General features: G+C 40.7%; 1 protein-coding gene across 1 annotated transcript in view; it reads left to right on the top strand.

Moving 5' to 3' along the window:
* The window catches only part of PTPN9 (protein tyrosine phosphatase non-receptor type 9), an 87,600-nt gene that overhangs the window by 18,162 nt on the left and 54,042 nt on the right, over nt 1–15,396 (top strand). The window contains exons 2-3 of the mRNA XM_028505933.2: nt 11,237–11,380; nt 14,998–15,087. Coding sequence (XP_028361734.1) covers nt 11,237–11,380; nt 14,998–15,087 — 234 coding nt within the window. The remainder of the gene's footprint in view (nt 1–11,236; nt 11,381–14,997; nt 15,088–15,396) is intronic.

A 15,396-nucleotide genomic window follows, 5' to 3' on the forward strand; every position in this document is an offset into this window, starting at 1 on the left:
TTCAATGTTTTATAGATTGTCATGTTTGGGGTCCTTAAGGTTTTCTTTTGGTTTTTTATCAGAAAACTAAGAGTGATGTACTTTTTTTTATAAGCTGAATTTTTTTTTTAGATTTTATTTATTTTTTAGAGAGAGTGGAAGGGAGGGAAAAGGGGGGAGAGAAACATTGGTGTGTGAGAGAAACACTCATGCCCCCAACCGGGGACCTGGCCTGCAGCTGAAGCATGTGCCCTGACTGGGAATCAAACCCTCAACTCTCCAGTTCACAGGCCAGCATTCAACCAATGAACCTCACTAGCCAGGGCTAACTATGATGTATTTTGATACCTGCATAGTGGTCCATTATGTAGAGATTCATAATTTAAAAAACATTTTTTTTTATTGATTGAGAGAGGGGGGACGGGAGGGAGAAGGAAGGAGAAAGAAGAAGAGAAACATTGATCAGTTGCCTCTAGTATATGCTCTGTCTGGGGACAGAACCCAGCTGAATCCTAACTGAAATCAAACCTGTGACCTTTTGGTTTGTGGGATGATGCCCAAGCAACTGAGCCACACAGGCCAGGGGCGACATTCATAATTTTTTAATTTCCCTATGTACAAGGTCTGTTGGAAATAGTCCAGCTGTTGTTGATATAATGAGAACAGTTTGTGTGGCATCGATGTAACCTGGCAGCTGAGGAAAATGGACTGGAATGCACATATGTGAACAATGAGGACTTCACTGTATTAGTCAGTGGGGGCAGTAGATGCCGTTGAGTGAGCATGTGTACTGTGTGACTGTTCCATTAAAAATGAGTGAATAGAGCAATGAATCTGCATCAGATTTTGTGATAATCTTGAGCATTGCTCTGTGGAAACTTCTGATTATTCAGAAAGCCACAGCTATGGGCAACTGGTGATTGGCAGCTCTATCACTGACAATGCACCTGCTCATGTATCACATCTAGTGCAGAGTTTTTTGGCAAAACATCAAATCACCCAGGTGACTCAGCCCCCCTACAGCCCAGTTTTGGTACCCTGTGACTTCTGGCTTTTCCCAAAATTTAAATCACCTTTGAAAGGGAAGAGATTTCAGAGTGTTGATGAGATTCAGGAAAATACAACAGGACAGCTGGTGGTGATTGGAATAACTGTGTGAGCTCCCAAGGTGCCTACTTTGAAGGGAACTGAGGTGTCATTATCCTATGCACAATGTTTCTTGTGTCTTGTATTTTTTAAAAAAATAATAATGCTTCTATTTTTCATAGTACGTGGCTGGATGCTTTCTGGACAGATCTGATATTTCTGGTCATTTAGTCGATTTCTGATACTTTGCCATAGGAAACTGAAGATTAAAAATGGAAACGTCATTTATACTGGATCTGGGAGTACCTGTGGGGTATCTTTCAGGCCCTACCACTCATCATCAATTATCCCAAACAGGAAGAGCCCTTATTGGCCATCTCCAACAGGAAGATGCTTTTCCACCCTACAACTCCAGTGGGAAGAAGGAAGATCTTCTCTACCTGGCTACCTGCCATTTAGCCAGTAGAAGACTTAAAACTCACCCAGTGAAAAGCTACTTTTAAAACTACCAGTTTCCTCCAACGGACTCTGTTTACAACAGCCCCTCTGAATATCTCCTGTCCTCTATAAGGCAACTTTCCTCGCCTTTGTACTTTGGATTGCACGTGTTCACCATTAGATGGCATGTCCTAAAGTGGAATTCTCTGTTGTTCCCAAATAAACCCATTTTGCTGGAGAAATATCTGGCTGTCTATTTGTTTAGGGTCAAACAAAGCCATGCTACAGTGAATAACCATATATCAATATTTACTGCAGCATTGTTTCTGATAGCAAAATGTTAGGAACAACATAGGTAATCAACAGATATATAATGCCTTTGTTCCATCACACTTATATTTTTGTACAGTAGACTCCTAGAAGTGGAGGTGTGGGTCATAGGGTTTGCACATTTAAGACTGTGCTGGTTAAATGCCATATTGATATGAAGAAGTGGTGTGAAATATGTACTTGCAACATGATGCAAAAACCTCCATTTCTGTAGTATTGCCAGTACTGTATGTTAATAGTCATTTTAATTTTTGTCAATTGATAGAAATGGTATCCCTTTTTAAAATTTATCTTTTTTTGTACATTTTATTTAGCTTTTTACTAGGTTATATAAGGACCTGGTTTGAAAGACATGAAACTTTATAGTTTACCATCCTATCATGTTTCTTGGCCCCAATTTAGTTTCTCTCCCCAGAGGTGACCAATATTACCAGTTTTAAAATAAATCCTCCTACAAGTATTTTATGCACATACGAACAAACTCATATAAAACACTTCCTATTAATTGGTATGTGACTTGAATCATTCATTCATATATGTGTATGTGTGACTAAAAAAGTATATACGAGGGAAGACCCCCCCCAAAACTGGTATTTATTTAAAAATTGTGTATTTATTCTTACGTTTTTTTCCACTGCTCAGTTTTAGAACTCGTTGATTTTGATGCCTTTTAGTGCTTCTGCTGTTTTTGTTTCACCTCTTTCCCATCTGTAAATGTTTCCCTTGGAGGACTTTTTTCATCTGAGGAAACTAAAAAATGTTTGGGGCAAGATTGGGCGAATATGGAGGGTGGGACACTGGATCACACTGTTTTTGGTCAAAAACTTACAAACATTTGGTGCAGTGTGGGCAGGCATAGTCATAAATCACCTATCATGAAATGGGCAACAATGTTGAAAGAATCTTTCAGAAAAATTCACTGAAGCCCACCCAGTGCAGCCTCTTACAACAACACCAGCTGGTACACTGATACAGATGGGTTACTAGAACACTCACCTAGTGGGAGAAGCCTGTACTACAAAGGACCCACCCTCTAGAAGATAATTCTGGTTTTTGTTTTTGTTGTTGTTTTTTGGGGGGGGTACCCCCTAATATACATAGGGTTATTTCTGGGCTCTCTGTTTAAAATTTCTGTCTTTATGTATCAGGTTTCTTGTCTTGTTGCATTATATAACCTTCAATACAATGTTACATAGTGGTGGTAATAGAAGGCTTCCTGGCTTTCGCATCCTTAATAGAAAAAAAAAATACTTTGAATGTTTCATCATTATCAATAGTATGATAATTGCTTGCTTAGGTTTCTACTAGATAATCTTTACCAAATTAAGGTAGTTTCTTCTGTTCCTAGTTTGCTAAATTAAAAAAAAAAATCATGATGGGTACTGAATGTTACTCAGGGCATTTTTAATGTCTGTTGAGAAGATTGTATGTACTTTTTCTGCCTCGGTATCTGTTAATATAGAAAATACTAGCCCTGGCTGGAGTAGCTCAGTGGATTGAGCGCAGGCTGGGAACCAAAGTGTCCCAGGTTCGATTCCCAGCCAGGGTACATGCCTGGGTTGCAGGCCATAACCCCCAGCAACCGCACATTGATGTTTCTCTCTCTCTCTCTCTATCTCCCTCCCTTCCCTCTCTAAAAATAAGTTAATAAAATCTTAAAAAGAAAAAAAAAAGAAAATACTTTGCTAGATCTCCTAATAGTAAACCATCTGTTCATTCCTGGGATTAGCACTCTTTGGTTATAATGAATATTTCCTCTATTGTACTGCTCTTACTATAACAAGAGAGTTATTTATACTGTGAAAGTTTAATAGAATATGGAATAAAAATCATCTGAACCTGTTGGTGTTATGATTTTTTTGTAGGAGATATTTGATAACTTTCATTTTTTAATTTATATATTTTTGTTACTTAGTGGTCATAGTATTTCTAAAAGTAAGTCAGAAGTTCCTTGGTTCTTTCTCTTCTGTCTGTCCTGTAAATGTAAATACTTTAGAGTTCTGTTGTTTGTTATTCATTCCATCATACATATTTATTAGGAAATACTAGTAGAGGTAGTTATTTTTGCTAGGCACAGTGCTAGCAATGAGGTGAATAAAATAGACAAGGATCCCTACTTACAGGGAACATTCTTTTTTATTTTATTTTTATTTTTATTTTTAAATATTTTATTTATTTATAGACAGAGGGGAAGGGAGAGAGAATGCGAGGGAGAGAAACATCAATGTGTGGTCCCATCTCACATGCCCTGCACCAGGGAACCCAGCCTGCAGACCAGGCATGCACCCCTACTGGGAAATGAACCAGCGAACCCTTACCTCGCAGTCTGGCGCTCAGTCCACTGAGCCACACCAGCCAGGGTTCTTTTTTTAATTTAAATATATTTTATTGATTAAGTTATTATAGTTGTCCCATTTTTTTCTCCCCTTTATTCCCCTCCGCCCTGGACTCCCTTTCCCACCATTGTTTCCCTACCTTAGTTCATGTCCATGGGTCTTATATATAAGTTCTTTGGCATCTCCATTTCTTATACTATTCTTAATCTTCCCCTGAATTTTGTACCTACCACTTATGCTTCTTATTCCCTGTGCCTTTTCCATCATTTTCCTCCAGCCCCCTGCCCACTGAAAACCCTCTGTGTGATCTCCATTTCTCTGATTCTGTGCCTGTACTAGTTGTTTGCTTAGTTTGTTTTTGGTTTTGTTTATCTTTAGGTTCACTTGTTGATAGTTGTGAGTTTGTTGTCATTTTACTGTTCATATTTTTGATCATCTTTTTCTTAGATAAGCCCCTTTAACATTACATAAAATAAGGGCTTGGTGATGATGAACTCCTTTAACTTGACCTTAGCTGGGAAGCACTTTATCTGCCCTTCCATTCTAAATGAAAGCTTTGCTGGATAGAGCAATCTTGGATGTAGGTCCTTGCCTTTCATGACTTGGAATACCTCTTTCCAGCCCCTTCTTGTCTGAAGGTTTCCTTTGAGAAATCAGCTGATAGTCTGATGGGAACTCCATTGTAGGTAACACTCTCCTTTTCTCTCTCTCTTTTTTTAATGTATTTTATTGATTATGCTATTACAGTTGTCCCATTTCCCCCCCTTCACTCCCCTCCACCCTCCACCCTCCCTCCCACCGACATTCCCCACCTTTAGTTCATATGTATGTGTCATACATATAAGTTCTTGGCTTCAACATTTCCCATACAATCCTTACCCTCCCCTTGTCTATTTTCTACCTACCGTCTATGCTACTTATTCTCTGTACCTTTTTCCCCTCTCTCCCCCTCCCACTCATCTGTTGACAACCCTCCATGTGATCTCCATTTCTGTGTCTCTGTTCCTGTTCTAGTTCTTTGCTTAGTTTTTGTTTTTGTTTTAGGTGCTGTTGTTCATAATTGTGAGTTTGCTGTCATTTTATTATACATGTTTTTATCTTCTTTTTCTTAGATAAGTCCCTTTTACATTTCATATACTAAGGGCTTGGTGATGATGAACTCCTTTAACTTGACCTTATCTGAGGAGCACTTTATCTGCCCTTCCATTCTAAATGAAAGCTTTGCTGGATAGGGCAATCTTGGAGGTAGGTCCTTGGCCTTTCATAACTTGGAATACTTCTTTCCAGCCCCTTCTTGCCTATAAGGTCTCTTTTGAGAAATCAGCTGACAGTCTGATGGGAACTCCTTTGTAGGTAACTGTCTCCTTATCTCTTGCTGCTTCTAGGATTCTCTCCTTATCTTTCATCTTGGGTAATGTAATTATGATGTGCCTCGGTGTGTTCCTTCTTGGGTCCAACTTCTTTGGTACACTCTGAGCTTCCTAGACTTCCTGGAAGTCTATTTCCTTTGCCAGATTGGAGGAGTTGTCCTTTATTATTTGTTCAAATAACTTTTCCACTTGTTGCTCTTCCTCTTCTCCTTCTGGTACCCCTATAATTCGGATGTTGGAACGTCTAAAGGTGTCCTGGAGGTTCCTAAGCCCCTCCTCAATTTTTTGAGTCCTTGTTTCTTCATTCTTTTCTGTGTGGTCGTTTCTTTCTTCCTTCTAGTCCACTCCATTGATTTGAGTCCCAGTTTTCTTCCCATTACTATTGGTTCCCTGTGCATTTTCCTTCATTTCAACTTAGCATAACCTTAATTTTGTCATCTAATTTGCGACCAAATTCAACCAATTCTGTGAGCATCCTGATCACCAGTGCTTTGAACTATGCATCTGATAGGTTGGCTGTCTCTTGGTCCCTTAGTTGTATTTGCTTTGGGGTTTTGATCTGTTTTTCCATTTTGGCCATTTTTTTTTTTTTTGTCTTGTCGTGCCTAACATGTATGAGCCTTAGGTAGGTGTTCACCAGGGCGGGGCAACCCACCTCGCTGAGTTGTTACACTGTGTGTGGGACGGGCTCTGAGAGAGAATAATGGTGCTTGCTCAGCTCTCTGTCGGATTTCAGTCCCTTCTGCCGCTTCCCCCAAGCAAACTGGGCCTTTCTGGTGCTAATTTCCATGTGGGTGGGCTTGTGTTTGGGGTAGGACCCTATGGGTCTCTCCAAGAAACTTTCCTGCGAGGCTGGGAGTCTCTCCTGGCACCTCAGCCTCCACAGGTGTTTTCAATCAGTGTTTTGAGGCTTTATTTTCCCATGTTGGGACCCTGGGTTGTGCTGTCTGTTTCACTCCCCAGTTTTGCCTGGTTTATCTGTGCACAAATGTGGGACCACCAGGTCAGCCAGCTGCCTTGTGCACCATGCCCTGCTTCACAATCGCTGCCTTAATGGGTCTGCCCATTGCCACCCCATGCCCAGGGTCTGCCAGCCACTGCCTGCGCACCCAGTGTCCACCCGCTGCCGTCTTGTGCACCAGGGGTTTGTCAGCTGCTGCCTTGTGCACCCAATGCCACTGCCTTTTTTTTTTTTTTTTTTTTTTTTGCCATGACCTCTCTCTGAGGCTCGACTCCGCCCCTCCTACTGGTCTGGATGAACGGGTCTATTTTAACTCCTTGGTTGTCAGACCTCCATACAGTTCAATTTTCTGTCAGTTCTGGTTTTTATTTTGTTTCTGAATTGTTGTTGTCCTTATTTTGGTTGTTCAAGGAGGCACAGTGTGTCTACCTATGCTTCCATCTTGGCCGGAAGTCCTAAAAAGATTTTTTAAAATTTATTTTTAGATCAAGGGGAAAGGGGAGAGAGAAAGATTGGTTGGTTGCCTCTTGTCTGCGCCCCAACTGGAGTCCAAAGTACCATTCCCCAGGCATGTGACCCAACTGGGAATCAAACCAGCAACCTTTCTTTTGCAGGATGACTCCCAACCGAGCTGCGCCAGTCAAAACTGAAAAGTTTTTTAAAAATTGTCCTAGAGAGAGTTCAAGTCCCAAAGCACTGTGTTCACTAATCTGCCCTAGAACGTATCAAATTATATGATAGTAACCTATTAATAAATCTGTCTCCATATTTAGATGACTGTCAGCTGCTCAGCATAGAGTCTCTATCTCTCTAAATTATGTCTCTTCAGCAGCTACTGTATGCTTAGCACTGAGTAGGCCCTCAACAGAGACTTACTTGTAAATGCTTGACTGACTACATGACTGGTTGCCTGAAAGAGCTCTACTGTTCTGTTGCCCTGAAGGGGAATACTACTGCTGCTGGGCATAACAAGTTGCCAAAAAGGAAATGATTTTCTGAACTAGAACAATATATATTTGAAAGTTTGTCTTTCAAACTTTCAGGATTGTTTTAGCTGCCAAATGTTAAGCACTATGGTTATTTGGAAGCTTAGATAGATTCAAATCATTGACTTTGAGTTCAGGGGGTTTTTTTGTTTGTTTTTGGTTTTTTGTAAGCTATGACTGATCTTTTGACTCATTCTTTCTTTCACCAGGAAATACAGTGAATATTTATTTCAGGAATTTTAATTATCCTTTCTGAAGAGTATACTGCTCATTAATATATTTGAATTGTCTGAAAGCTTTGCTTTTTGTTTTCTGGTAGCCACAGGACCACAGCTTGGTCTGTACTCACTGACTGTACCAAAACCATGTGTAAACACGAGTGATCTGAATAACTATCTAGAGAAAGGCTATTTAAGATGAGACCATCCCGCCCTGACTGGTGTGGCTCAGTAGATTGAGCGCCAGCCTGTGAACCTAACTGAAAGGTCACCAGTTCCATTCCCCATCAGGACACATGCCTGGATTCCAGGCCAGGTCCCCAGTTGGGGGTGTGCAAGAGGCAACCTGTCTTTGTATATCTCACACACTGATGTTTCTCTCCTCTCTTCCCCTCTCCCTAAAAATAAATAACTAAATGAAATCTTTTTAAAGAAAAGATGAGACCATCCTTTCTGACTTTTTTTAGAGGGATGGGTTGTGCAGGAGGGTGAATCTGAGGAAGGCAGTATGTGTTTGCATCTGTAAATATCACATCATTGCTTACAGTACACTAGATTCTCCTCATGCAGGAGCTAGACAGACCAAATCAGGAATTGTTCCCTTGCTTAAAGCCAAGAATAACACCCTGACCAGCAGGGGACAGAGGTCAGTTCAAGGCAACAGCTCTTGGGAGCTATAGGACATTGAGAACCTTGAACGAACTGAATTTAATAGAAGGTAGCCAACCAAAACATTGAAAGAAGTGTTTGAAACTTGTGTCTTTCTTATTGGGGCATGGCTTACTTATGAAAACTCGTCATAACAGATATATGATGAATTCGTATAACCAATCTTTTGGTCATTTAACTCTCCTGCCTGCATGAAAAAATGTATATATATTTTTCCTCTTGCCTGCATGTTGATTTGCCTATTGTTTTTATTAGAAAAAGAGGAAAAGGATGGTCTACTAATATTCTGGTGTTTTATTCCACAAGCAACTTCAGAAATGCCCAGGAGAGGGCAGGATTTGAAAGGTGATATGTTAATTAAAAAATAAAAATCCTTGTTGTTTCTTGTATCTTGTTTCTTGATACATCCTTGTATCTTCTTTAAAAATAAACAACAGGGGTCCCCAAATCCAAATCTGGGCTGTGGACTGGTACCAGGTCAGCCTGTTGGGAACCAGGCCACTGAGGGGAGCTCCCCTGAGCTCCTCCTTCTGACCCTGCCCGCCTCAACTCCACCTCCTGTCCCCTCCCCCCCCATTCTTCCCCTCCTTGTCTGTGGAAAAACCGGTCTCTGGTGCCAAAAAGGTTGGGGGACTGCTCCTTTACAAAGTCTCCTGGGGACCTTCCCGGCTGGCTGAAGTTTTGTTTCTGGGATCTTTCTGTGCCCACTTCTCTCCTTTTTCCATTCAGTTCTTCCTCATTCTGATGCTGGCCGCTCACTCCACTGAGACTATTCACACTGTTTTCTGGGGAGTATTCTAAGTTTGTCTTGTCTTCTTTAGGATTCATTTTTCTGGTCTTACTTCAGCTGGTTCTGAGCCAAAGTGATCGCCTGAAAGCTTTTCTTCATGGCCTTTATTTCTTGGTTCATTTAATGCTCTTTGCCTGATTTGTTTTGCTGCTTCTCTCCTTTTCCAGTATTGTAAACTATATTGCCTCAGGCCTCTTAGATTTTGCTCTAGTTTGTAAAGTGCCTTTTTCCTTTCCTAGAAATTGGGGAATGAATAAATCAGGTGTTTTGTGGTGAGGGGTTGCTAACTCTTCTAGGACTCTAGTTTGCTGCTTGTTTAAACACATAGGTGGCAAATTTGGATTGTACTTGCAAGGTAGGACTTGTTGCCAAGACTCTAAAGTAGGTCATTGCTGTTACCCTTTCTCCCCTTGTTTTTCAATAGAAAATTTAGCGGTAAAGAGAGAACTGCCTTGTCCATGGACACATAGTAGTAGTGAAACCAGAAAAGAGACTGGCGCTCATGCTGCCTGCCACTACCAAACCCAATAAGCAATGACAGTTATTGAATCTTTATAGGCGCTTTATTCAGATGGCCGGGGATCCAAGAAGATGGTGTGTTCATACCCTAACAGACCATCTTGTCTTCTTTTTCCAGACCAGATTTTTTATAACGGTGAGGGGGGAATGAACAAGGTGTGGTGAGGGCTTTGAGATTCAGAAGCTGCAACATTGCTGTCCTGGGCAGTTAGTTAGCTCTTTCCAGGGGAGGGTGGTTGTCTGTCTCTCCCTGGAACACAAAGGTCCAGATGCCTCCAGTTGTCCCCAGGCAGTAATCTTTAGCAGTGCCCCAGGAGGTCAGCTGTTTTCCCAGGAGCCAGGATGGGCCTCATCTGTAGTTTCTGAAACAAAAGCTTTAACATACACATTACTTGCTAGACTTATAACTTTTTACCTTAAGTTAAAATTTTCCAAGTCTTGAGTTCCCTTTCAGTAGGTTGGCTGTAACACCTTATGAAGCACGCCTAATTTTTGTATTCCTTATAATTCTTATCATAGCTATTAACAAATAGTTAATAAAGAACAGAATAGTTTAATATATATACATTCTAACTGTGGATTGATTACTTAATTAAATTTCAGATTTCTCATCAAGTTGATCTCACCTTTTAGACCAGTTGTGAGAACAGTTTTTGGGTGGAAAGAACTGAATAGCTCTGCAGAAAATTTTTAACAATTTACTTTTTTGTGTGTGCAAAAATCCTCATGTAAATCCTATTTGTAATGAAGAAAAAGGATAGTACGGCTAGAGTGGAAACTGGTTAAAAAGGTAAGGAGGAATAGGATGAGAGAGGATAAAAGAATATGGGTTAATCAAGAGATAGGAACAAAGAGGCATCTTGCCAGCTTGGTATAAGGCAGTAAAAGTGAAAATTTACCATCCTCCCCCCAATATCAGGCTCCCCACCATGCCCCTCTCCCAGACAAACCATTACCAAAGGGCTATAATGACTCTCTGGTCACTCATGTCCGGTTTTGGCTGCCATGGGAAGCATGAAGAGGGCCTGTGGGGTCAGTTTGCTGCAAAGAACAATTGTCCTTTTGATTTGTGAGGTTCTTCGTGATAGTTCTCAAATAGTACTCTCAAATGGTACTACTAATTCCAAAGCCAAAACCATTTTCTGATTGTTTTGCTGTGCCCAGTCAGCTCGTGGGACCACAGCAGCAGCTGAGATTCCTGTACTATTTAGCATGTCATGCAATAACCCTTCAGAGGGCCCGTTTACCTTTTTTAACCTTAAAAAAACAACAAAAACAAACTTTACTTTTGCTTTGGGGCCAGTAGTTTGCATCTCATTTGGGATCCTTTGTCTCCCCCCTTCATCTGGGCTCCATGAGTTGTATGAATGAATTTCACTATTTCTGGTTTTAGATGTGTTTCCAACTCTTGTCTTTACCTGCTCCCTGTAGTAAACTATGGTTTCAGACTTGCTTGGGGAGAGGGTGATTGATTTTTTTCTTGCCTGTTTGTTTTTTGATTCAGTAAATATGTTCTCTACTTACTCATTATTCTTTACTTTCTTTGTCCAACAGGCCACCAAGCAGTTTCTTGAAGAGATTAACAAGTGGACAGCTCAATACAACGTTTCCCCTCTCTCTTGGAATGTGGCTGTAAAGTTCCTCATGGCCCGGAAGTTTGATGTGCCCCGTGCCATAGAGTTGTTCCACACCTACAGGGTATGTAGCTCAGGGGTGAACCAGACCTGTGGCAGCTGTGCTCTCTTATATTCCTGTTTTCTTTGCCACTCTCTACACACAGTGGTTCTGCATGTTCTCCCCACTCTCATTTAAAAAAAAAATGTGCTGGCTGTTGTGGCTCAGTGGATTGAGCACCAGCCTGCAGACTGAAAGATTGCTGGTTCGAACCCCATTCAGGGCACCTGCATGGGTGTGGGCCAGGTCTCCAGTTGGGAGCATGCAAGAGGCAGCCAATTGACGTTTCTCACATATTGATGTTTTTGTCCCTCTATTTCTCCCTCCTTTCCTCTCTCTCTAAAACTTAAAAAGTGGGTCAGTATTCAAGAGCTCTACCTTGGCGTCAGAGAGTTTCTGTGAAGACATGTCTCCCTAAATTAAAAAAAGAGAGAGAGGCATAGGGGGTTAAGAATCACGAGGATTAGTTTAAGACAAAAGCTCCTTAGACCTGTCTTATGGGTCATCTTTTTCTGTATTTATTCATTTATTCAGCAGAAATTTATTGTATAGTGCTATGCTCCAGGTATAGAGATTACTATTTAGAAAGACAGAGTAAACAATCAGTTATAGAAATGTTATGATAGGGCATTAGTGGGTTCTGTGCAAGTCTTTCTGAAGGAGATGACTTCTAAATTAAGATCTTAAAGAATGAGTAGGAATCAAAAAGGTAGAGGAAAAAAGTTCACAAAGGTATGACAAAGGTAATAACAAGCCTCTGATACCTAGGGAGAAATTGAGCTAAGCAGAAACACTGACTAGGAGTGGGGGTATGGCAAGAGATTGAGCAGCAGAGGTAAACAGGGTCAGATAAGGGAGTATCTATCTGCTTTTTCTTTTTTTTTTTAATTTAATCTTTATTGTATTTTTTCCCATTGCCATTTAGTCCCCTTATACCCCCTCCCCCTAGCAATCACCACATTGTTGTCTATGTCCATGAGTCTTTTTTCCTTTTTGCTCAATCCCTCCACCCCCTAACATCCCCAACCCCCACCACTAGCTGTCATCTCTCCACCTATGAGTCTGTCTCTGTTTTGCCTGTTAGTTCAGTTTGTTCATTACATTCTAAATACAAGTGAGGTCATATGGTATTTGTCTTTCTCTGACTGGCTTATTTCACTTAGCATATGTTCTCCAGGTCTATCCATACTGCTTTTTCTTATGGCAGAGAAATTCACTGAAGGTATAAACAGCAGAATGACTTCATCAGATTTGCATTCTGGAAAGATTTTTCTTTACTTTACTTTAGAGAATGGATCAGAATGGTAAGCTAAAGCCAGACAAATTTTAAAAGGCTCATGTATGCCCTGGCTGGTGTAGCTTAGTGTATTGAGCACAGGCTGCGAACCAAAGGGTCGCTGATTCAATTCCCAGTCGGGGCACATGCCCTGGTCCCCAGTGGAGGCCACATGAGAGCAACCACACATTGATGTTTCTCTCTCCTTCTACCTCCTTTCCCCTCTCTCTAAAAATAAGTAAATAAAATCTTTTTTTAAAAAGTATAAAATGCTCTTGCACTTACTAGAATAGAGATGATTGTGGTGTCTTTAGAAATAATGTCAAGTGGTAATAAATAAAAAGTGGTGTGATTCTGTAAGTAAAATCAGTAAGACAGGGTTGCTTAAACTGATGTGTGAGGCAGGAGGAGACCAAGGTTCCAGTTCTGTTCCTTGGATGACAGGGTACATGTAAAGGGTGTTCACCCATATAGGAGACACTGAATGGGTGCAGGTAGGTAGACAGAGAAAGCCATGAGTTCCGTTTGGCCATATAAAGTTTGAAGTGCCATTGGGATATCTACGTAGACATGTCCTCTAAGCAGTTGGACTATAAGTCTAGGGTTTAGAAAAGAAATCTGGACTACAAGTGGAGATTTGGAGTGAACAAAGTAGAGCTGAATGTTGGAACCATGAGAATGGGTGAGGTCATCCTGGGAGAGTATGTAAGACAGATTCTCACCTCAGACTTTTTGCTTTCTTTGGTTGAAAAGTCCTTTTAAAAGTTGAATTGGAATGCTTTAGGTAGAGCATGTACTCTTCTGTGATCCCAGCACTGACACTGTCTTCACCTGCTACTGAAGGCATTTGAATTTGATTTTAGAGATGGACTGAGGAAGACCTGCTTTTGTTTTATTCACCAGCATGTTCTTAGCACTTAGCTCAGTGTATGGTACATCATGGTTGTTCTACAAATATTTGCAGAATAAATAAATGAGTGAATGAGCAAATGAATAATAATTTTTTAAAAGCCCACAAAAGAGACTTAGAAGGAATAGTTGAAGAAATAGCAAAACCCTGAAATTATTCTCTGTCAAAGGTAGAGAATGTCTCAAGAAGAAGGGAATGTTAGTGGTCAACCTTGTCACATAAAGGAGGACCGAAAATGGCCACTGGATTCAGTGACAGTAAGGACCTTCTGTAGTTAGACAAAATGAGAATGCAGTAGACTGCGCTTAAGGGAGCTGAGGATAAGCTTAAAGAATCTGACCGTGGCTCTTCCCCAAAGCAGCCAGAGGTGACCTCTGAAAATAGTTCACTATTCACTTGACCCAGAAAACCCCACAAAATCATACAAATCACGAGGTTTATATCTTTGTGTTCACTTCAAGAACTCATGAAACTGCCCAGGCCATCAAGGGTATGCATATTTGAAAAAGCCACCAAGTATGTGAAGGATGCCAGTTTACAGAAGCAATGTGTGCCTTTCCGTCATTACAACGGTGGAGTTGGTAGGTGTGCCCAGGCCGAACAGTGGGGCTGGACACAGGGTCGGGTGGCCCAAAAAAGAGTGCTGGACTTTTGCTGCACATGCTTAAAAGTGCAGTTAATGCTGAGCTTAAGGGTTTAGATGTAGATTCTCTGGTCATTGAGCACATCCAGGTGAACAAGGCTCCCAAGATGCAGTGCAGAACTGACAGCTCATGGGCACATTAACCCACACATGAGCCCTCCCTGCCACACTGAGATGATCCTGCTGAAAAAGAGCAGGTTGTTCCTGAACCAGGAGAGGACATTGCACAGAAGAAAAAGATATCCCAGAAGAAACCGAAGAAACAACACCTTATGGCCTGGGAGTAAATTCAGCATAAAATAAATACTAATAAAATACTAATAAAGTAAAAAAAAAAAAGAATGTGGCCATGAAGATGAGAAAAATGGAAAAATGAGGTGATGGTAGCTGTTGTTAAGAGTATTGAGGGAAGAGGAGGGGAAACTCGAAGGAGAGGTTTGTGCCTGGAAGATGTGTGAGAGTACCTGCTTATGGAGAGCTTTGGGTGAATATTTAATATCCTGGTCCAATATCTGTGCTGCTGCATGTTTAAGAAATTTGACCCTGTATGCTAATGATACATATTGATCGGTCTTCAGGGTTAGGATTCTCCCTGATTCATGGGGAACTATTCTACCTAAGGAGCTGATAAGGTGTTCTTAGGACAGGAATTCTGGTAACACTTAGTTGGCCTGGAAGGGTGTTACAAAGGAGTTTATGATTCAGTTAACTGACTTGTAAAGTCCCTTATCTCTGAAATTTGGTGATTGTATAAATCTGTTCTGGATATACAATGTTTTGATACTAATTTATCTTGCATGCTTTATTTTTAGGAAACACGAAGGAAAGAAGGCATTGTGAAGCTGAAACCTCATGATGAACCTCTTCGTGCTGAGATCCTTAGTGGAAAATTCACCATCTTAGTGAGTCTTCATGGACCTCTTGTAATGTCTCATTATTTCCTTTTTTTTTTTAACAGGAGAAAAATTAAAGATTTATTATTTATTTATTTTTCCCTTTTTTTTTCATTATTTCTTTTTGTAGCTGTTGTCCTCTTTGGACTTTTTTCACTGGATACTGTATCCCGACTCTATAGAGCATCTCAGCAGTTGGGAGCAGATGTGAAACAGCTGTGTAATTTGGCATAAAATTATTCTAGTAATAATTGAAATTATTGGGAATTAATTGTACAGTAGATTTAGAAAAGTTTCTTCATTGGTTTATAAGTTAGT

Source organism: Phyllostomus discolor, chromosome 1 (assembly GCF_004126475.2).
Source record: "Phyllostomus discolor isolate MPI-MPIP mPhyDis1 chromosome 1, mPhyDis1.pri.v3, whole genome shotgun sequence".
NCBI lineage: Eukaryota > Metazoa > Chordata > Mammalia > Chiroptera > Phyllostomidae > Phyllostomus > Phyllostomus discolor.